This window comes from Acomys russatus, chromosome 14 (genome assembly GCF_903995435.1).
Source record: "Acomys russatus chromosome 14, mAcoRus1.1, whole genome shotgun sequence".
Taxonomy (NCBI): domain Eukaryota; kingdom Metazoa; phylum Chordata; class Mammalia; order Rodentia; family Muridae; genus Acomys; species Acomys russatus.
Window position 1 is genome coordinate 10,650,958 of NC_067150.1, and position 24,235 is coordinate 10,675,192.

Sequence of the window (24,235 nt, forward strand, 5' to 3'; positions counted from 1 at the left end):
TCTTTCTTACTAAACTTACATATTTTATTGCAACGTCAGTAGCCAGCAAGGTGGACTTTTAGAATATTGATCCCATGGTATTTTTAAAGCAGAGCATATGAAGGATAAGTTACTTTTTGTTTTTGTTTTTGTTTTTTTACTATAATATTTTGGGAGGGAAAATACTACATAAAATTTATTTGTAGTAGGGGATAAAAATCAGAATATTGTTAACAAGAAAGGGCTTCTCTGGATCACCCCTGCTAACACACATCTGCTCACAGTCAAGTCAGTCCTGGAAAATTACTGATCCTTATGCCTCTCACAGCCCTGCCCAGTTTACAGGGAACTAATTACCTATGAGATGAAAGGCCTAGACAACGTTCAAATTAGGCCACGGCTAGGGATTTTGCCCTGAAGGATTTAGTACATTATAAAGCAAGTAAGCCTGAAAGTCAATGGATTACATCATGATAGCCTTGAGCCAGGGAAGGCTCAGTGTAATCATGCTGGTGGAAAGGAAAAAGAAAAAAAATCAACTGTGTTTCTCTATTAAGTATCAACAACAGTGTCTGGCAGACTTAGGTAATTTAAAAACTGACTTCCTAGGCGTGTGTGTGTGTGTGTGTGTGTGTGTGTGTGTGTGTGTGTGTGTGCGTGTTTGTGTGAAACTCACCATAAATAATGTGGAATGAAATCACTGAAGATATTAGCTCTCAATGAAATCATTGGATCAAGCTGCCCGTTCTCTTACACACTGTCCTTAGAGGCAGTCGACTAGCATGCTTGTCCACAACCTCCTGTAACGTACAGGAAGTGCCACTCTTGCTCCACTTGTAGCTCTTGTGTAAATATTGGCTGTCATTTCTGGATAAGCAAAGCCAGAAAGTTCAGTGGGTTCACTGAGCCCACTAGGAACAGAATCCCGGGGAGGCACAGTCAATACAAATGTATTATTAGTGTTATAGGCCTAGGAAGGTCTCTGTGAAAGCGCAGAGAAGACACCTGGGGACACCTCTCTCTACATGAGCTTGTATCCAGACAGAACACGACCAAGAGCTCATTGTGGCTACTCAACAGTAGAGACATTATCTTCTGTAGGAGCAAAGGGGGTTTCTAACATCTGCTCTGCACACCCCTCCCCCATCTCTCTCCCTCCCTTCTCTCTCTCTCTCTCTCTCTCTCTCTCTCTCTCTCTCTCTCTCTCTCTCTCTGTGGGGGTGGGGGTGTGCATATGGAGGCCAAAGGACAACCTGGGATGTGTTTCCTCTGGAGCACACATTTTTTTTGAGATAGAGTCTTTGGCTTGAGACCCAACCATTAGGCTAAGCTGGCTGGCTAATGGGCCTCAGAGAGGATTATGAACATACAGATTTTTGGATTACCTATTAAAGTCATATTTTGTTTTTTTAAATTGAAAATGGATTTTTTCATATAATATGATTATAGTTTCCCCTCACCTACCTCCTCCCCACCCACCCAAACCCACACACTTTCTTTCTCTCATTAGAATGCAAACAAGCATCTAAAAAATAAGAAGAAAGTAATAACAAACAAGAATAGAATGAAACAAACTAATGGAATAAAAAAGGGGTCAAAGAGAAAGTATAAGAAACACATATAGATGCATAGGTATACATAATCTGATTCAGAAATACCATAAAAACCCACAAAACTGGAAACCATAACATGTATGCAGAAATTTAAAGAAAATAAACAAATAATAAAATAAAAATAGTGCCCAGACAAAGCATAATGAAACAAGGTGCATACCGTACACACAGACTTTCACGTGGGTCCTGGGGCTTGGACTCAAGTCCTAATGCGTATGCAGCAAGCACATTACTGACTGAGCCATCTCCTCAGACCTCTACCTACTTTTTGATTAATTCTTTGCAACTCACAGGTAAGGGATGGGAACTGCTGAAATATCTAGGCTTTTTGCCAGTCACAGATTTATGCTCACCACCAAACACAAGCCAGAAATCGCCATTAGGATGAAGGTCCTGAGAAGCCCATGGGCAGATTAGTAACGATCGAAGTGCTGGAGAAAGAAACCAGATTGCTACGTGTGTGCCGGCCAGCTCTGTCTTTGAGTCTCTGTTCCTATGGATTGGAACAGCTTGGCTGTTCTCCATCTCTGCTCTGCTCCTTTTTGGTGACTATTTGAAAACCGGCATTGTGCTTAAAGCAGCCCTTGGTTCGGGTGATTCACAATTGATCACGCATAATTAACACAGACAGGTGGAAGAAATTGGCGCTTTACAAGACAAAGAATACAGAGCTTCTATTTGCAGAAAGCTCTTCAGCAAAGGTTTTGAAGCTTCAGCCCTCCAGTTCTTAACTGACCCCACCAAGCCATCTCTGCTGCGATTTCGGAGTGAACTCAGGAAATAGAAAGTTCATCCTGAGGTGAGGTGTCCATCGGGCGCTCATCTCAGGGGGCACTGCCATGGGCTTGTGCTAAGACTGATGAAGAAGCTGAGAAGATAGCACAATGAATGCCCTTCACAGCGGTCATCCTCTCTGCGAGGTAGCGAATGCTCTCAAGTTTCTCGGTATCTTTGGTAAACATGTCCTAATGGTCTCTTTAGTTTGGAATCTCTAAAAGAAGACAATTGCCAGGAACAACAAATGAAGTGCAGCTTGCTTTCTGAAGACAGCAAGGATGCTCAAGAGAATGAAAAGAAAATGGTCCTCAAATAACTCCTCTCCAAACCACTATCCAACCCCAAGGGAAAGAGAAAGCAGGCTACGGTGACAGCTACATCCACAGTCCACAGCCTAAAGCATCCACTAGGCTGTCCATGCCAGGCAGAAGCTTAAAGGAATAACTTCAGCTATGTTTGTGCTTAATGTGAGCAAGAGTATCTGTCTTTTTACAGGGATTTCTCTCGTGTGGGTGAATTAACATATTCAGCCAGTATTCCTGAGGATTCACCTCAGAGTCATAGGGATTCACTGGGGTTTCATATTGATTCACTTGGGGTTCACCTGGTCTCTACCAGGGTTCATGTGGACTCCCCTAGATCCACGTGAAGTTGCCTAAGGTTTGTGAGGTTTACCTAGGATTCATGGACAAAGTCATGCGAAGGACTCACTTTTTTGATTAACAACCCCTCTGCCATTTACACCATATGTTTGCATTAAAACAGCCAGAAATCTGTTTTGAATCAAAACCATATCTGTTTCTAGAGTCTTTGAAGTACTAGTCTTTCCTGGAGAAAGATTTTATGAGGACAAGATAGACTTGAGCACCTGCGACGGCCCTGCCAGGCTTACCTGCGTGGTCAGGCTGCATGAACGCCGTTGTGGACATATGGGGAAACAGAGCCAGGGAGTCACGATGCGTCCCACGTAGGTGGATGGTGTTGCCTTGAAAATAAACTCCATGCATGTCCGTGTCAGTGCCCATTCCAATCAAGTGCCAGGAGACCCTGTCCTTCTTGCACATGCTTAGGCCTGGCTGGCTGCCATACATGTAGCCGTTAATAGCTGAATGGGAGGGAGGCGGGAGGGAGTGTCGGTTGTGAGTTTCTACTCCATCTCAGTGAGCGACTCTCAGTGTGCTTGTGGGAGACTCTCAAGCACGTGAGCCGAACATAAGATCCTTGTTACTAAAGAATGAACGCTTCTAGAAAAAGAGCTTCGGGTGGCTACAATTAACAAGTCAGAAGCTATGCCAAAATTGTAAAGCACATTACAGTGAGCAACACATTCCTAAGCCCGTAATTCTGAGAATCCCTACGGGAGAAGTCAGGTTGGTTGTTGCAATTTTTTTTTTTCACAACAAAACTATCTGATAGCACATTTGGGATGCCTTTTAGTTAATGTTTTACTTCTGCGTGTCACGAGAGCATCATCCTTATAAGACTGTCATTTGAGGAGACTAGTGAGATGGTTCAGTGGTTAAGGGCACTAGCTCCTCTTCCAGAGGACCCGGAATCAGTTCCCACCACCCACATGGCAGCTCAACCATCTGTAACTCTAGTCCCAGAGGATCTGACTCTTTCCTCTACCTTCCATAGGCCACAGGCAAACATGCAAGCAAAATACTCATACACATAATAAAATGAAAATACTTTTTCAAAAAAGTTGATTGGCTTCACCATCTTCCCACATTCCTCTAGAAAATTCCTGATATAAAAATAATTTGCTTTGAGGTTCTTATCCTGTGTCAAGTCACTTCCTTAGTTAGTAACTCATTGACTTCAATTCATCTGATTCAAACAGACTCTCACTTGCCAATGGCTTTGCTTCTGCTTCTAGAAGTTACCAGGCATTTACTTACAGGGTTCTTAGATTCTGAGTAATTTGGAAGAGGTTCAGTAAATTGCATTGCATTTGCAGATATGATCAGTGGAGACAGATTGGGGCTTACTAGGAAGCAATGTGTTGTGGAAAGGTAGAACTTGAGTAAATAACTAAATTAGTAAATATGCTAATGCTAATGTTCACTCTCTTACCCCAATGCGATAACTGAAAGGTATGGTAATTTTCACTGACGACTTGATCAGATTTGGAATCACCTAGGAGACACACCTCTGGGTGTATCTTGAGGACATTTCCAGATAGGTTTGCCGAAAGAGAAATGCCCACCCTGGACTGAATAAAAAGGAGAAAGCGGCCTGAGTGCTGCCGGCATCACTCTATCTATCTGTCTGTCTGTCTGTCTGTCTGTCTGTCATCTTCCCCCTGCTGCTTCCTGGCTTTGAATACAATTCGACCAGCAGCCTCATGCTCCTGACACCATGCCTTCCTCACCATGATGGATGGCACACTTGAACTCTGAGCCAAAATAGGCCCTTCCTCCCTTAAGTTGCTTTTGTCAGCAGAAAAAAAGAAAACACAGCAGCAAGAACATAACTAATACAATCAATAAAATGACCTGTGCTTTCAGCATAATCAGTTAATTTTGCCTTGTACATCAACCCCAATCCATCAATGTTAGCTCTCTAAAACAATGCTTTGACTGATTTTGAAGCATTACACACCAGTTCAGTGTAGATGAGTGTTATTTCTGAATAGCAGTGTTTAACAGGTGCATCCGTTGAATATGACCCACACTTGATCTCTGACTCCCAGCTAATGTCAAAAGCAGGAGAGAAAAGCTACTGCACACAGATGTGGTCTTCTGATACAATCTTCTGGTGAATAAAATTTCTTTTTATTTCTGTGTCTGTCATTCAAACCAGTGGTGCTTACTAAGTGCACTTAAACTTAGGATTATTAGTAGAAAAGTCCTGGGGGTTCTAAAAAGAACTTATTTTAAGGAGACATTGATAATATTTTACCAGCAAAGTATCTAAATCTCCACTACAGAATTTGAGAGAATATTACGACACTGGCTGAGTTTGAAGAAAATCTTTTCTGACTGTAGATATGTATTTAAAGCTTCTATTTCTAGACTCTTCATTCATTAATTCATTCGTTCATTCATTCGTTCATAAAATACCATTTGAATACAGCCTATAAAATACACATCGCCCATGACTGGGCAACGTATGAAGCCCTTTATCCTTAGTTTTTCTGTTTTCTCTCTTCCTTGCCATGCAAACAAAATTGGAAATAAAACCCAGTTTAGTTAAAGCAAAACTCTCCTGAAAGCTGACACTGACAACATTGCTCCCTGCATTCCACAGGCCCAAGTGGGGGCTCCATTGGACCTGTGCATCAGGGATCATGGGAGTTCGTGACCTATTTGCTGTGGGTTATTGTAAGCCTGGACTTTGGAAACTTCCTGTGCTAGTGAGGGACTTGGAAGACTGTTTATACATTCTTCTATATTGTTTTAAAAGGTAATAAACAAATGTTATGCTTGGAACTATAATGGGAGGCTTCACAGCCTCACACACATACTGAAATGTTATGGCATGTTACCGAGCTGGGCAGCTGCTTGCTCTTGTCTGGCCTCTTGCTTATGGCATGGCTGCATTAGGCCTAATAGACCAATAGGCTCCAATAGACTCCCATGCTAGTCACAGACAGCCATTGGGTGGCTTGCATTATGATATAAAGAGAAACAGAAAAAAAATTTCTCCCAAATAAAGATGAAGTGGGAACCACTAGTCTTTGGTGAGTTAATATAATCTAATTGATTAAATACGGTTAGGTATGAGAGATTATTCTTCTTTATCTCCTGTTATCAGACTGGATGTAGGAACTTCATCAGTCATTTTCTACACTGGATAATCTGTGTTCGTTGCTGCTTTAAACTCATGTTGCTTTGTCTAAGGGTGGCACAATGGTTTAGAAGTGTTAGATTCACAGTAGCTCTTGAAGTTCATGAATCTGAAGGCATGAAATGGTTTACCTCCTGACCAGGGGTGATACCAAAGACCCCAAAATTAGGCAGGCTCAAGCAACTTTCCCAGCTGCAGCCTAGACGTTCGTACCGTGCATCCGGTTGGATTTCACAAACTCCTTGTCGTCCTTGTCAACACTGAAGGGATGCCAAGTAAACTTCTGGATGTTTTCATCAAGGTACCTGCTGAGATTCTCATCAAAGACTGTGAACAGGAGGTAAAATTCCTTGTCTATTCCTTTCTAAAGAAAATGAAGAAGCAAAGACATAAAATGTATAGCTTGAATTAGTTCTAAAACTCACACAAAGTATGTCATCAACACCCACCATTTCATAAACCAGGATGCTGAGTGTAGCCTGTCCCTTGTTGTCCACCTGTCTTTGACATGTCTTCTGTCCAAGCCACTCTCTGTTCTGTTGCTCGTCTTGCAGGTATCCTTAGTAATGCCATCCAATGGCCACTCTCAAGGGCACAGTGTAGGCTCAGTAGCCTCCTCCCTACCCACCTGCTCTTCCTGTATTCTACATATTTCTGTCATTGTGTGTTGGGGGGGGGGGGAGAAAGAAGAAGAAGTTGGGAAGGAAAATAGAAAGGGAGGTAGGGAAGGAAGGATGAGACGGAGCATGGAATTTGAGAGTTTAAGTGAACAGCTGTGTGGAGGACAAAGATGGTCAGAGACCAGCCTTATGTCACTTGAGACCATACTGCATGACCCTCCTTCACCTCTGGGAGAGAGAGTGACAACCAACCAGAAAGAAACACCCTTCTCTAAGTCTCTCCCTCTCTCTCCCTATCTAGAAAGACATGACATACTTTTTCTGGCACTTTTTTTTTTTTTTTGGTTTTTTGAGACAGGGTTTCTCTGTGTAACCTTGGCTGTCCTAGACTCACTTTGTAGACCAGGCTTGCCTTGAACTCACAGAGATCCACCTGCCTCTGCCTCCTGAGTGCTGGAATTAAAGGCATACACCACCACTGACCGGCACTGGCATCTTTTATACCAATGACTTTATCTGGGGCCAAATGACTGTGTCTCTCAAAGTTGTCATCAAGTAGATACAGCAGGAAAACTGAAAACGAGAACCATTTTACAGGTAGATTTTGGCTCTTAGCCTCTTTGGCTTGGGACTTGACACTACAGTGGGGGAGCAGGTTAGTGTACTGGGGAAAGGGAGAGTTAGGAGCTAAGTCCCGCATTCTGATGACCTTCAAACTTACTAGGAATAGTTCCTTGAGTCTCACTCAGTGTCTCTGAGCCTTAGTTTCTCCATGACTACACTGCACTGCCTTCTATTGCTGTTGATGCACAAGGCACAGGCTCACCGCCTTACACATGCCACCTTTCCAAGCTTGCTTACTCCTGGAGAGAACTGAGAATCCAAGATAGACCAAGATGTCTTCTGTCCTTAAAGCCTTGATAGACAGTCTCGAGTCCACACAACAGATCTATACGATGCCAGATACTATAATATGCAGTTTTTAAATGAATTGGCTAGGTGGTTCTCATTGGCAGGTAATTGGTGAAACGGTGGTTAAGTTAGCAGATTTGCTGGGTGTGGTGGCGTGCGCCTTTAATCCCAGCACTCAGGAGGCAGAGGCAGGCGGATCGCTGTGAGTTTGAGGCCAGCCTGGTCTACAAAGCAAGTCCAGGACAGCCAAGGCTACACAGAGAGACCCTGTCTCAAAAAACAACAAAAAAAGTTAGCAGATTTTCTACTCTTCATAAATGAGTTCAAATTGTGCGGATGCTGCTTGAAATCCGATGCTTCGTCCCATCCATCAGGGCAACACCTAAGCCTCAGTGTTGGGGCTCACAAGCAACTATCTACATGCCTCCTCTTCCTCTCGGCCACCATGATTGATTCTGGTGACGTAGAGCAGCCCTCCGCTGTGGCCCAGGCTGGAATTACCAGGAGATTCTTATTGGCCTGGTCTGGAGCGTCTGGATAAAGCATGCTGGAAATATTCACAGATGTGCCCAAGTCGGAGAAACCTCCCTCAGCAAGAAAGACCCCAATCACATACCCATATGGATCTGTGAAGATTCCTGAATCAAGGTGACATACAGACAGGGCAGCCGACCAAATACCAACTACACCACAAGCAGACATGCTAAGACCCTGGGTCAGGATCTTAAGTTTTCAAAAGTTAAACAAGCCCTCACAACCATAGAAGTAAGTTGCAGGGGGAAAAAGACACTGCTTTGTTGGTGGCCATTGCTGCTTCATCTTCAGCCACCCTGCTGGTCCCCCCCCCCCAAACCCTGGGAAGCATATGGTGGCACTGACGGCTCACCTGTGACCCATCAGCATTGAGGGTGCCCTTTTTACAGACCAACAAAGGGCCCACAAGCCCAGCGCTGGTGTCCTTGATTGGCTGGACTGCTGAGAAGTAAACATAGGTCAGGCAGGGGGGATCCTCCTCGGTCGGGCTGACGCTCTCGGGCACTGTCCACCTGTAGGTGAAAGTTTCACCTGGCTTGACATGAGCCCCCGGTTTCAGGAATCCTGAGGATGTAAACGAGACAGTTTCGCACAGAGCATTAAGCTTGCCAGGCTGGGTTTCCAGCCCTGGGTAGCTCTCTCTAATGACGAATCTTACAAGAGGAAGGTTGTTTTTTGTTTTGTTTTGTTTTGCTCTTACGAATTCTAAGCTGAGATGCCCTGAACCTCATATGCTATTTTATGAGATAGAAACTGAAATTGAAGTGTTTCTTTCATTGCAGTTTGTATGCTATTTTGCACTCATACCATGTTTTGCCAATATAAAGAGAATGGTTCTGTTCCATTCACACAAACACGAGTCTGTGAGATCCCATTGAATGTCATTTGTGTGTCATAAAGAATAACTTGGAACTGAGAAAAGAAGGGCCTAGGGATTTGAACCAAACTCTTCTTCTTCTTGTATGTATGGTGGATACAGTTGTTCATATAGGGGGACACGTGTGTGGGTGCACTCACCAAGAGGTCAGAGGTCAACTTTGGACATCTTCCTCTATCACACTTCACTTTATTTTTTGAGACAGGGTCTCTCATTGAACATGTAATACACTGATTTCTATCCTGGCCACCCAGTGAGCTTCAGGGATCTTCTTTTCACAAATCCCTACACACACACATATACACAAATGCATGCACACATGCATGGATGCATATGCATGTACACACTCATATACACATACGTGAACATGTATGCATGCACACAAGCATACACACACATACACACATACATGCATATGCATGTACACATACCTAAACACACATGTGCATACACACAAGCATATACATATATGCCCCATATTGTTCCTAGCTTTTGCATGGGCACTGAGGAATCCAGCCTCAGGTCTTCATGCCTGCACAGCAAGCATTGTGCCCGCTGAGCCATTACCCTGGCACCTCTGTCTCTTTCTCAATCCTGTCCTCACTCATCCTGTTTCCTTAATGAGCGGGGCTGAGACTTACCATCAACATTTGGAGCTGCATCAGATGCCTTGTCATAGAACACACCGTGGGGCAAAATGCTGTAGACCTTGTCAGCTTTGTTGGCAAAGGTCACTAGCAGGATGTCACCGACCTCTGCCTTGATGACTGGACCTGGGAAGCAAGAGAAGAAGATGAGAAGAGATGGAAAAGTGGATCAGAGCAGAAGAGTCTCTCTGCAGAGATGTCTGCTCCCCGGCGAGCACGCCCCCTTCAAAACATCAGGACGCATGTACCAAGGATTCCGAGATGGGCTTCTGTCTCAGAAGGAATCTTTCTTTTACTGAAAGTGGCATCAACATACTCCATGTACCGAGCTTTCCAATATTTTCCTCCTATCCTGTTATCACCTTGTGTGAAGTACAGCGCGGAGTCACTGTGGAAAGACGTGGGAATGTGAGCCATATCCAGAGTCATCTCCCAGACGCATGCATCTTGGAATGCCCACTGCCCTCATCCCAGCCACCACCCACCTCCCCAGCAGAGCCTGCATAGGCTTCAGCACAACGCCTCGGGATCACCAGCAGCCTAGGAGTTGGCTCTCAAGCCCATTTCTTGCTTCACCTTTGCACCTCATTTCCCAGAGGCCCCACAACCAAAGAAGTCACAGGAAAATTCGTCATTTACCAGCAACGGGGTTCCAGAACAGTGTCCTAGAAAGCAGTAAAGACCTAACTGGTTTTTCTTTAGAGCAAAAATCCCTGTATCTCTCACTGATGCCAATGAATAGGCTTTATATATAGCAAACACTTTCATACCTGACATGACTAAGAAACGGAGATCGAGGCATGATGTCTAGTCAATCAAACAGCTGAACCCGTGGAGAATTGTCTAGAAACTATATGCCTGAAATGCCTAGTTTCAAAATGAGAAAGTACAAGAATATTGCTTCTGACTCACATTAGCCTTCTATGCTCTTAATGTATGCACAGCTGTCACTACCCATGACTCTAAGTCGCAGCCACTTTTTTAAAAAAATCAACTTGAAAATGGGCTAATAGTCCTGCCGGCTCTTAGGTTTTCGAGGACTCAGGTTTGGTTCTCACCACCCACATGGTGGCTCACAGCTGTCTGTAACTCCAGTTCCAGGAGATCTGACACGATTTTCTGGCCTCCACAGACATACACAGAGGCAAAAGGCCTACACACATAAAATAAAATTATTTTTTTATGTCAACTTGAAAAATACGATGTGGCTGGGTGTGGTGGCACACGCCTTTAACCCCAGCACTCGGGAGGCAGAGGCAGGTGGATCTCTGTGAGTTCGAGGCCAGCCTGGCCTACAAAGTGAGTCCAGGACAGCCAAGGCTACACAGAGAAACCCTGTCTTGAAAAACCAAACCAAACCAAAACAAAACAAAAAAAAAAACAAACAAAAAGAAAAGGAAAGAAAAAGAAAGAAAGCAAAATACTATGTGCTGAGGAAGACCAGAGACTCAAGACTGGGAAGGCAGAGATTTCTGTCTCAAGGCAATGAATGAGTGAATTAATGAAAGAACGAGTGGTGAGTAAATGAGTGGACAATGAATGGTTGAGTGAAGCAGTGAGAGAATGAATGAGTGACTGAGTGAGTGAATGAATGAGTGACTGAGTGAGTGAATGAATGAGTGAAGCAGTGAGCGAATGAATGAATCTATGAGCAAATGAATAACTGAGTGAGTGAATGAATGAGTGACTGAGTGAGTGAATGAATGAGTGACTGAGTGAATGAATGAATGAATGAATGAATGAGTGAATGAATGAGTGAAGCAGTGAGCGAACGAATGAATCTATGAGCGAATGAATGACTGAGTGAGTGAATGAATGAATGACTGAATCAGTGAACAAATAAACCGGTGAGTGAGTGAATTAACAAATTAATTGAATGAGTGAATGGCTGAGTGAGTGGATGTTTCTGGAGTTTTGATCTAGCCAACCATCAGAAGTGGCTGCTCTCCCAGTTCTCAGCCGTGTTCACCATTAGAACTCCAGCAGCTGTGATATCAAGACGTCTGCCATCAGAGGCACAGTAGGACCACAGGGGAAAGCCTGCTGCACAGTGCTCTGGAGAGGGACTCAGAAACACCAACAGAGTTCTTACCTGCCAGACGCATTCAGGGGAAATCCGGTGAACTTATCATAGCCTTGGGGACCATAGTCCCAAAGGACTTTCTCAGCTGCTATGAAGTAGCGCCTCTGCTGACCCTGCATCTTGGTGTGAGGAACATTTCCCCTGCAGTTGCCCACGTTATACTGTCCCAGCATGCCGGCTGCAGAGGGAGGAAACACACAAGCCAAGGCATGAATAAAACACCCAGGAGAAATGGACAGGCCTGACTTCATCGGCATTTGATATTTTTATACAGAAAATTGGGCAATAAACAAAGTTAGCAGGAAAGGACAAATGGGAGTGTTATATATTTAAATGCAATAAGTATTTTTAAAATTAAGTTAATCATTTTAGACATAAAGAAAAGAAGTAAATCCTCAATAGAAAATGGTGGCAGGTCAGAAATGGGTTGTCCAGAAAAGAAATAACACCAGCAAGTAAATAAATGGAAACTTCTATCTTAATTGTAGTATGCAGCACCATTGTCTATTGATAGGATTGATAAAAGTCTAAGAGCCACAGTTCCCAGGGTTGTCAGGCAGGTGGAGAGTGGACATGCTCACACCTGTGGGTGGATGAGTGACAGTGTTGACAGGGAATTAAGCAGTGTGTGTCTGAAGCTTAAAAAAAAAAAAAAAAAAAAATCGAGTTCTGCTCTGCAAGTTCCAAATCCAGGAGCTGAAGAAAACATATCTGTACATTAACACAGCAAATGGGAGAGCGAGCAGAAGGGTTATTGGAGGCTCCAACATTGATAAAGTTACTCTGTGCTCCAGCATGGAAACACTGCTGAGAAATATCCATGAGCAGGGGGAAGTGAGCTTTGGGAAGTGGAAATGACCAGCTTCATTTCAGAAAGCACAGAGAGCTCTATAGATGGGACGGCTGGCTTTAAAAATCAAATTACAGGGGATGGAGAGACGGCTCAGAGGTTAAGAACACTGGCAACTCATGCAGAGGAGTTAGCTTCAGCTCCCAGCAATCACACGGCAGGCAGTTCACAACCATCTATAATCCCATTCCAGAGGATATGATCACCCCTTCTGACCTCCGTGGGGACCAGACACACATACGCTACATAGACATGCACGTGGGCAAACACTCATATATGCAAAAATAAAATAAATAAATCTAAAAAGAATGTTTAGGAGGAGAATAGCAACCTGTCTTGTCTATTTGGTCTTTCTATGCTGGTGTCGGGAATGCACTAACTGGGCTGAGCTTAGTGGGAATAGCTCAGCTGACTGACACCAGGACTAGCCTCAGAAGTGTTACCAACATCCCCTGAGTGTCAGGGCTCTACCTATGAGCATCTGTGTGCAGTAGTAGCACCCACATTTAACCAGACATTATTCTTCTGGGTCTATGTCATTGGCATCTTTTCCCCCCCTCTTCCTGTTTTTACCATCTAAGTAAGAATGGACCTCTTTCTGCAATATGAATGTTCCTGCTTGTCATCTGGGACACACAGGGTACCTTCCTCATGTTTATATCCGTCATCGCAGGCCACTGCATTGACCACAGTACAGTTGCAGTGTGCCTGAGGGTGTGGCTATCACAGCTGCCTGCAGACACCCTGGCCATTGAAATCCCTTCCTGTAGGGCCGGTCTGCCTTCCTAGTCTCTCCCCTCACTCTCTGTCATATGTCAAGTGAAAACTCATTTGGGGTTGTCCCAAGAAACCAAGACAAAGACATCCAACAGGCACATAAGCCAATTTCTTTTTTCTTTTTAAAACCCACTTCTCCTGAGAAACAGAATAGTAAATGCCAATGGACTTCTGTCTCAATATAAAGAATGCTCTAACAGAACTGAGCTGAACGGACACAAGTACTTAATGATGACCAAAGGGAAATTCAAAACCTGGGTGGGGAATTGACTCCTGTTCTCAGCAAGCACTCTTCCAGTGTCAAGTGTGAATTGTTCTATTTCCAGGCACTGGAAGAGGATATGGGCTTTTCAGTTCCTGTGGCCTTTCCTCCCTTCCTCCATTTAGTTCCTCCCCATACATCTAGGTTTCTCTCAGGAGTTCACTCCTCGGGTGCCATGTAGACTGCTCTGCAATAGAAAGCAGCACACCACAGGGAATTTATGCCACACACTTGGTGTACTTTGTAAGTGTCTAACCACTAGTTTCTAAATTCCCTGAAGGTTTCAGGTTAATATTAAGACCATCATAATAAACATCTGTAGAGGGTACTAAATAGTTAAGTAAATGCAATGCATATGTTGTATGGGAGTCTACTTAAGAGAGCCAGTGACCATGGAGAGCTGCCCCACTCTGAGCCTGTCCACACCAGTCTCCACTTTACCTTGCAGATGGTCGCTAACTTGGCAGGTTATCATCCATTTCCCAGGATTCTCTACTGTCATCTCTGTTGTGAGGAAGGTGGCTGGAAATAGGTTGACAACATCTGCCCGGTGCCCTCTGGTTATGAAGGTGTTCCCATAAAAATAAATGGAATGGATGTCTATCTCATTCCCCATCCCAAACAGGTGCCAGGACACAGATTCGCCAACACACATCTCAGGCTCTGGGAAGTTTCCGAAGAGGAATCCATTGAGGGCTGCAAACACAAACACACCAGTGGAAGACACTCCCCTGCAGACACGAGCAGGGCCGATGCTGGGCAATCAGGACGGGTCATCCCTATAGTGCTTTCCTGCAGCAATCCCCAATCTGAAAAAAGTCTCACTATTCAAAGCACTGATAATAAGTAACTATGAGTGCTCAGTCCAAAAAGGGACATTAAGCATCCCCCTGAAAAGGCTCTGGAAACACTGTGATGGAGGGGGGAAGTAAAAAACTAAAGAGTGACAGGATGAGAGGGGTGCCATGAAAAAGCCACCTTCTAGATGTGGCATGGCAGTTGCACTCATGAACTCACAGCTGCTGTGGTTACTTGTACAAGATTGAGCCACTTAAAATCCCAGTGTAGATAAGGGTGGGCATTCAGGAGTGTCTGGTGTGCAACTGGCAGTAGATGCTGCCCGAGGAAGGGAAGGTCACTTTTCTTTAGGAGTATGGCATCGGTAGGTTGCCCATGGCCCAGTGGGCAGCCATGGTGTGCTCATGCACATATGGGCAGCACTGATTGGGATCAGTAGGTTAAAAATAAACACATTTTAAAAGAAAGATATGAGGTTGGGATGGAGATCCTTGGAGCAGGGAGTAGGGTGGATATGACCAAGATACACTGTATACATGTGTGAACATTTCAAAGATAAATCAAAATATTACTTGGGGGGGGGGGCTATAGGAATGGTCAAGCATTTAGGAGCACTTGCTGTTCTTGTAAAAGACCTGATTTGATGCCTAGAAGCCACTCTAGTTCCAAGGAATCTAATGCCTCTTTCTGGCCTCCTCAGGCAACAGGCACAGACACACAGGCAGGCAAAATAAATACACATTTAAACAGAAAAAAAAAAAAAAAAGCTATTTTTCCTGATAGAATGACTCAGACAGCACCATTATTCTAAGTCATATTTTTTCATGAATTTAAATTAATTGATCAATACATCTTGTACTGGTTTAATACCTTTTGTAGATCAGGATTTTTTCAAGTTATTTCTTCTATAATTGGCATGTCTCCTTTGCTGGCATTGATTGCATGCAAACCCCTACTTCTGCAAGCAGGCTGCTTTTTATTCTAAATGTTACTTTTGCTTCCCAATTCCTTTCTTTTGGGGGACCATTTCACTACAAAAGAATGACTCCCGAATGGTAGGAGGGTAGCTGAGTGTGAAAACACAATCTTTGTGGTTTCCCCAGGGTTTGGGGTTTCGTCCTGTTCTGAAGAGCAGACAGAAAACTCAGGCCAGCAAATGACCTGCACTCAGGTCCTGCTCGGTGGCTCCCCCTCCTTGTTTTCTTTGTTTCCTGTCCTCTTCTCCTTCCTTCCTTCCTTCCTTCTTTCCTTCCTTCCTTCTTTCCTTCCTTCCTTTCTTCCCTCTTAAAACGCTTGACAAGCTCTGCTATATCCAGATGGATGAAACATCACCAGAGAGAAGGTGGAAGGTGTGTGATACAAGATAGAATGTGTGCGCTCACTGACAGTGTTGCCTGCCTGCTCGTGTGTCAGAAGCAAAGGCAGCCCAGGGGAGGTGCGTTCACTGTGGGCTTCCTTGCTCAGGCTGTCTCTCTCTCTCTTTCTCTCTCTCTCTCTCTCTCTCCCCTCTCCTCTCTCTCTCTCTCTCTCTCTCTCTCTCTCTCTCTCTCTCTCTCTCTCTCTCTCTCTCAGACAGTTCCCTGGTACAGATTATCCACTGGCCCGAGTTTGCCACTGATGGTCTTGACCTCAGACTCTTCATCTGCAAAATGCAGGCACCACACACTGCAGCTTTCTCTTTCTTTTATGATTGCTACACTTGAGTAAACACAAGGTCTGGTGCACGCACTAAATCCTGATGGTTTAAAGGATGCCCTAAGAGGGCTGAAGAGATGGCTCAGCCGTTAAAAGGCTAGGCTCACAACCAAAAGCAGAAGACTGCCCAGGAAACGACAAATTCACAAGCATGTGTTAAAACTCCATGTACTGCATAGTTCTGAAAATTTGGCAACCACTAGTAAGTTAATTACTGGATATGCTATGTGGTGAGATTTTATTCTCCCCTCTGGCAGTCTACACATTATAATCTGGCTGTCTATACATTATAATGGGGAAGGAACTGGACACTGGAACTTACTAGTTCCTTCCTGATTATATTTCTCCTCTGTTTTCTATACCACTGTCTTGTCCATCCGACTCAATGTAGCATATATATATATAGCCTTGCTCTTTTTCAGATTGCTGGGATTCAAGGTGTATTGTGTCTTACACCAAACCATTGTTATCCAAAAAAATACACCTCTTGAAGAATCAGGTCCAGGTTTTCCATGTGTCTGGCTTCCCTGAAGTACCTAGTCATGTAGAAAGCTCTGTTAGGGACCATGGCACACACTCACCGTGCATCTTGTTGCTCCTCTGGAAAACGGCATCACTTTTGTCAACGGAGTTGGGGTCGGTGCAGAAATGCTTGATGTTTTCATCCAGGTACCAGCTCTGGTTCTCATCCACAAGCGTGAACATGATAACAAACTCTCGGTCCACATCAGTCCTGGCCCCTGAGTATCTGTTCAGAACACCTTTCCAGAACGTCAAGCGAATGAAGAAAAGGCAGTTAGAGGTAAACTAAGCCCAAGTGCGGACTCTCACCTGCCAACAGTGTTCAGTAAGCTTGACAGGGATAACCCAAATCCTACAACATGCAAGCAGAAGCCAGCTCTGGTGCGAATGACAGAACTGTAGAAACATCACAAGGCAGCAGTGCTGAGCAGCGAGGACACAGAGACCTGGCTACTCCCTGAGGAGCAACTACAGATAGTACAGACACACATGCCATGGAAAAGAGCAAACTGAAGGCATCGCTGGTCACTTGACTATACTGTTTGCTTTCCTACGGACAGTTTTACTGTTTTGGTTTTTTTTTTTTTTTTTTTTTAAGATTTATTTATTATTATGTATACAGTGCTCTGCCTGCATGTACACCTGCAGGCCAGAAGAGGGCATTAGATCACATCATGGATGGTTGTGAGCCACCATGTGGTTGCTGGGAATTGAACTCAGGACCTCTGGAGGAGCAGTCAGTGCTTTTAACCTCTGAACCATCTTTCCAGCCCCGAGTTTTACTGTTTTTATTAAACCACATATATGGGTTTCAGAGCTCCGCTGTGGTTTGTAAAGAGGAAATTGTCTGCTCTGATGTCTGTCAGCACAACCTTCCATGCTGCCTAAAGAAGAATTAGTGGAAGAATCACATCGTACTTGAAGTAAGGAAAGCAATGAGGCGAGACCTCAGTCTTACACACACTTTCAGCACACCCATTGGCTGGGAAGAAGCCTTTGAGGGTGGGGAGACTGCTTACCTTCCTTACACACCAACAGGGGTCCAATTAGCCCAGAGCAGATGTCCTTAGGGGCGTCAATGTGTGAGTGGTACACCCAGGTCAGGCAGTTGGCGTCTGCTGGAGTGGGTGCATATTCTTCTCTCACAGGCCAGACATAGGTGTAGTTTTTGCCAGGGGGGACCATGTCATCGTCCTTGTTCCTTCCAGATGTCCCATCTGGGTATAAGGCTCCTTTTACCCAAAAGAAAACGAAAGGTGACATTAAACCCAGAGAGGAGAACTTTGAAATCAAACATAAGTGAGTTTAAGCATCTTTGCTGTGGAACTTGAGGAGATGCCTGCTGAGCACCTGGTGCCCTGGTTTTCACCAGTAGAGCTGGGATGCTAAGCTCTACCCACAAAGACAGGTGAACTCAGGAGCTGGCATACAGAGTGCTTATCCAAGAAACGCAGTCTTCCTAATAAAGATGCTGCTGAGCCTGCTGTACCAGTCTGAAGGGCTTTGGTTCTCCTCACCACCATTGCCTTGAGATGGAGACAGGCAGGGGACAGGCAGGGGACAGGCAGGGGACAGGCAGGGGGGAATTATGAGCATCACTTAGGTTGCCCATTACAGATTCACCCTCCATGTGGGTATCACAAGAGATTAGAGGGGAAGGCTGGGCTTTCTCCTGAGATATTGCCATCCCGTGGGACAGTAGTGTGAAGAATGTGATTTTTGGATCGGAATACATGAGCAGAGACTTAGGCAGTCAACCGCACAGTAGGTGACGTATATAGAGCTGCCCTGTGCTACGTTTCATCACTAAGATCTCGGCGTGGAATTTTTCAGGAAAGGAAAGTCCGTTGCATGAAATAGTGTGACAGTATATGTAGAAGGCACGTGACTGATCTGAGCACAGTATCATCAGATGATAACGATGCATCAGCCTCATAGTGGAGATGGGACTTGAAGGGCCCTGAAGGGCCAGGAATTTCAGGCTTTTCCCTGAAAAGGCTTTACCTATGCCCGAAAAGTAAAGAGGACTCTCAGGGGCAGCAGGTGAGACAGACAGGGATCTGCCACATCGCTCACGGGTTCAGTCCTTCATTCATCAACATGAACTGGATGTAGACCGCATGCTAATGAGCGGGGGTCACATTACTAGTCAAATAAGCCGGCAGCCCTAAGGAGATACGATCTGAATTTTCTTAACAAATTTTACCATAAAAATGTAATTTGATGCTCGGAGAAGGATGTGGGAAGAAAACACTAGTTAAACTTACTTATGCCAAGGACAATGGTCATGGGGACTGAACCCTGGACCTCAAACATGCTGGACAAGTGCTACAACCTCAGACAGACAGGGCTGGGTTCTTTCTTCAGCACAACCCAGCCTAATACATACTAATGTCTATTTCATAAGCACGCACTTTTCCCACATGGGTGAGTCAGATTTAAATTAATTTATATCTGACATTTTATCACAATTACTGAGAAAAAAGTCTATGGGCCTCTTTTACACTTATTCATCCAACTATATTTCTTTTCCATACCAACTTTTAATAACTATGTGCTACATACAACTTAAAAGATAAAAGCCAGAAATATCTGTTGATAAAGTCAGAAAAAATTTCCATGACAAAGTAAGAAATAAATTTGATTAGTCAGATCCTGCTGAGAATAAGGTCATATTTCAGTTATACATTTAGATATAGACTTGGGGTACAGTAAGGTAATATAAATAAATTATATTATTTCCTTTTTTCTGTGAAAGGAAGCTTAACAATTGCTTGTTAGAGGTTCTGAGAGAAAATAATGTAACAGGCCACCATATATATTATTACATATATATATAATACATTATTCAGCAATGTAAACATCTTTGCTGTTTTGAGGAATAGATACAAAAGCAGTTCTTTTTCAAGTGAGTTCTGTGTTGTCTTTCAATAGGAGGTGAGGATATTTAGACACAGCTGTTTGACCTCAGAGTTAAACCACTGTGATTTATTATTTTTAACTTGACAAAGGACTTAACTCTATTCTTTAAAAAAGTAAGGTAATGAAAAATCCAGAAATCTATTTTCTACCGACTAATTCCCAGAGTCATTTTAAAGAACCCAGCCTTGCCAGGGCAGCACTGGGCAGTGTTGGCTCCGTCTGAGGCGATTCCTGCAGTGACTTGTTATCTCTCTGCTATCTCCCTGCCTTTCTTCTTCAGGCAGCATTTCTACTCCTTTCATCTCTACCAGCCATGAATCATGAGAACCCCTCAAAACACAATGCTGGGCCCAGCACAGCCACCCTGCATGACTGTGCCCCTCACCACAGTGCCATCCACCTGGCATATCGTTTGCTGCTTGAAGATGCCTGAACTTCATGCCTGCGCTCTGTGCAGACACCTTTCTGCCAAGCCTACTCTTCAGCCAGCCTCCTGCATTGAAAGCCACAAGCAGTGAAAGCCACAAGCCTGGGGCAAAGGGCTACCCTTCCCTGACTCCTCTTTCTTTTTCCTAAGTTTCAAAGCACACGGAGCCCCTTGCTGGTTCCTGCAGCCATCCACTCTGCCTTGCCAGCACCACAGCTCTCACCCAAACTGTCACCCTCTACAGTCATTCCCTAGCTGCCTTTCCGGCATCTTTTGCCTCTCTGGTAAGCAACCGTTTGTTCGTTTGTTTGTTTGTTGTTCCCTGACTATGGAGGGCATTGTCAGAACGCAGGGCCCACCGAAGCCCCGATGCTCAAACACAGCCTCTATCCTATTTCTTGCTGGACACTAAGCTAAGCAGACATGAGAGTCTAGTCTTTAAAATAAAACCAAAACTGAACGAAACATAATGAGCCTACATTATAGGGAAAACGGATTGCACAGCCTGGGCCTGGCAACTCTTCGAAGAAAGAAGCGTGGACAAAAACGACATGGAAAGGAAGATCACAGTCCAGACCTGCTAATGTTTTGTAAATTGTCCAGTTTTCAGTAGCAATGTTTTAAGCAAATATAAACAATGCCATTTTATTAAAATACTGTGTTTATTGCACATGTATATTTTTGTCTCCTTACCGTGTCCACATCTGACCACCATTACTACTATGTCCCATCATAACAGTCCACACATACTTAAAACCAAGTAAAGGGTGGCGGTCCATCCTTGAAAACTAAGCAGGCATTTTAGACAACACATTCTTAGCAATTGAACCTGGACAACATTTACCAAACACAGTAGGGAAAGTTCTCACTTTGCATTATAAAAAGGACAGCCAGATATTAACTGTTACAGAAATGAAGTAAGCCGGAACATTCCAAACTGTTTAAACCATTTTCTTAAAGAGACTTTCTCCACTGCCAGAGATCTTGAATAGCCTCTTGGTCGGCCATCCGGATGCAATTCTTCACGTAATTAATAAACTTGGCTTCCACGTTGGGAAGAGAACCACCTTTTTCTATATTTGCTTGCATTTTTGCCTTAATGTCTTCTACAGAGCTGGGTCCTTTCGGTGTTTTAGTTGTTTCCTGTTTTTTGAAGAACTCTTAACTCTTTGATCTTGGTGTTGATGGTTTTACATTTTTTCATTTTGGTTTGATTTCTGTGCATCTTTTGCTTGCAGATCTTATACAGATTTCTTCACTGGAACTTTTTCTTCGGTTTTCTCAACAAAATCATCTCCTCCTCCTCCTCCTCCTCCTCCTCCTTCTTCATCCTCATCAAGTGTAGTGGTTATCACCTCTACTTTACAAGCAGAAGGTCCTTGGTTTAAACTACAGCAGCAATTTTAAAAAAGAGGTGTCAAGTGGGTTGTTGCAACACATATCCCTCTGTACCACAGCACAGATTTGGTTGCAACATTTCAGGCTGGATCGTGTAGCTGCAGGAGAACTTGCAGGGGCTTCTGGGTAGAGCTGAGCTTGGGCCTCAATTTCTATTCCTAATGGCAACATGGAAACGAGTATGGAGCTGAAAGGAATAGCTCCTAGGACTCATCACAAGATCCTGCCTCTGAGACAGACCTACACAGCATAAGAAGGGAAAGTAATAAACATCCTGAGGTGGGTTGTATTGAGAGAGGGAAAGCGGGCCCTCTGGAGGTTTTCCTTTCGTCTCTGCTCTCTCCTGGCAGCTGGTCACCGACTGGGGCTGCATACTGGAAGGCTTGTCTGACAGCTTCCACTGGCATCTTTGGAGAACTGGATCCTCCTTGTTCACAAGGCAAGGATTCCTGCATGGGCTGCGACAGCTACCAGAAGGGATAGCATGGTCCCTGATAGCTGCACCTGCTGTGTTTAACTGTTTGTACACAGAGTTCTTAACTTGGAAAGACGAAGGAATCAACATTATAATCGTCTATATTAATGCCTATGGTGTCATTTAGTCAACATCTCTGACTGATACAATTTCTTTGTATTTTGTATATAAATAGTACAAATGCTAATATGCAAGTGATGATATATGTAATATTTAAACATTATCTGTAGTCTTAATCCAGTTAAAACACTATTTAAAAAAATAATAACACTGGTATTAAAATCACTACGCTGAGGCTAGAGAGATAGCTCAGCAGTTAAGAGCACTAGCTGCTCTTGCCAAGGACCTAGGTTCAGTTCCCTGCACTGACATGGTGGCTCATGACTGTCTGTATCTCCAGCTCCAAAGAATCTAATACCCTCTTCTGGCCTTTGCTGGTACCAGGCATGCACACAGTGTACCGATATACATGCTGGCAAAACACCCATACACATTTTAAAAAGTACTAATTGCAGTTCTAAAAAGCACTACATTAAGGGACTTGCTCAAAAGGAGTATTATGTCCTTATAGTCATATTGCATTCAAGAAAGTATTACATGTTTAACCTAAATGCATTCAGGTTGTCCACAAAGACCTCTTAACCACGTGAGTTCTTGAGTGATAAATAGAAACCAAGGTCCCCTACAAACTCCACTGTTCAGTTCTTGCTTTTGCAGAATGATTCCAACCAGCTGTCTGTCATCACCTGGGCCATCAGTTTTGTTGCAGACCTCAACTCTGCATCCCCCCCTCTTTATCAGTCTCAGCATTTGTGACTAATTTTGGGGTGCCCTTAAAATCAGCCTTAATGAAGGCAAATCTACTTTATTGAACTGGAAATAGAAGAACAAAAAATTTCCAAGTCCTTCTGAAAGTACTGAGTCAAAAACAAAGTGGCCTGAGCATCTTGTAGAACATCCACGCCCGATGCCTTTCACACCCAGCAGGATCTTGTACTTCTCCTCCACGGCATCTTTCCTCACCCATCAGATAGCATAATTTTGTTTTTAATGAGGCAGATTTGGAATCTATTAAAAAGAAGTTTGCTTGTTTGTTTAGCCCAGATTTAAGCATGGGAAAAACAGCTCCCAGACAGGCACTCGGAGAAAGAATAAGAATGTGTGGGTGTGAGCCTTGCCAGGGTGATGATTTTGAAGGTTGCGTTTTTAAAGCTTTCCATATTAAAGGCCATGAAAACATCACAAAAAAACAAAATATTCTAAATGCGTGCGGACACAAAAATTGCTAGCAAAGTATTAGCACATCAACCCGATCAGTATTTAGACATTTAAGATAATTAGTATTTCATGGCCAAATAAGATTTACCTTTATGATGTCAAAACTGCAAAGCAATTAATGCAACATATAAATAGATTCAAAGGCAAATACCACAGTCACCTCAAAAGAAGCGGAAACACATCCATTGAGATCCAGGACTCACATGAAACACTCTCGGCCATCTAGGAATAGAAAACACCTGACTCAACAAAAGGCCCCTAAGAAATCCACAGCTAGCATTGAGTTTAGGTGAAGGCAAGCCAACTGCTTTCTTTCAAAATCTGAGAACAAGACAAGAACATCCACTCTTGCCACTACTGTTGTTAAACAATACCTGAAGTTTTGCCAGTTTAATAAATAAAATAAAGGTTAAGTCATCCTTACTCATGATAACGCTACATTTTCTAAATTACAGGGAGCCTACTGTCTACTGATAAACAAGTTCACCCAGGCAGGAAGACTCAAGACCAATATATAACGTCAACCGTAGTTTTATTCTCTGCCAACAAACCATCCAAAAGAAACCAAGGAAACTGCTTTCCTCGCAGCACTGTCAACAAACAAGATGGTTTGGATTTAACAAGAGAAACTCAGACTGTGGACACAAAACTGAAGGTGCTGTCAGGAGCTGATGAGGCTCCAAACTCCTGTTCATTTCTTGGTGCCATCAAGACACCAAGTCACAATTTTTCATTTTATATGGATCTTTTTATTTATGTATTTATCGATTTTTAAATTAGCATGCAATGTAATAGGCTGCATTGTGGCATTTGTATACATGCCTTTTCCTTATTATTCTTCCTCTACTTCCTCCCCTGTCACCTGTCCCCAACTTGTATCTTCCTCCTTCCAATACACCCATTCTGCCTTCATGACACACAGATTCCATCACCCTCCTTTTCTCTCTCCTTTCTCCATTGAGATCTCTTTTTCCTTCTCATGTATTCTTTCCTAAGT

The 24,235-nt window shown here is 43.7% G+C and overlaps 1 protein-coding gene across 1 annotated transcript in view; it reads right to left on the minus strand.

Moving 5' to 3' along the window:
- Hephl1 (hephaestin like 1) overlaps positions 1-24,235 on the minus strand; it is a 70,786-nt gene that overhangs the window by 22,805 nt on the left and 23,746 nt on the right. Inside the window, exons 3-11 of the mRNA XM_051155928.1 lie at positions 17,758-17,970; positions 16,798-16,977; positions 14,165-14,419; positions 11,844-12,012; positions 10,000-10,139; positions 9,746-9,877; positions 8,580-8,791; positions 6,375-6,525; positions 3,262-3,474 (exon numbers count right to left, since the gene is read on the minus strand). Coding sequence (XP_051011885.1) covers positions 3,262-3,474; positions 6,375-6,525; positions 8,580-8,791; positions 9,746-9,877; positions 10,000-10,139; positions 11,844-12,012; positions 14,165-14,419; positions 16,798-16,977; positions 17,758-17,970 — 1,665 coding nt within the window. The remainder of the gene's footprint in view (positions 1-3,261; positions 3,475-6,374; positions 6,526-8,579; positions 8,792-9,745; positions 9,878-9,999; positions 10,140-11,843; positions 12,013-14,164; positions 14,420-16,797; positions 16,978-17,757; positions 17,971-24,235) is intronic.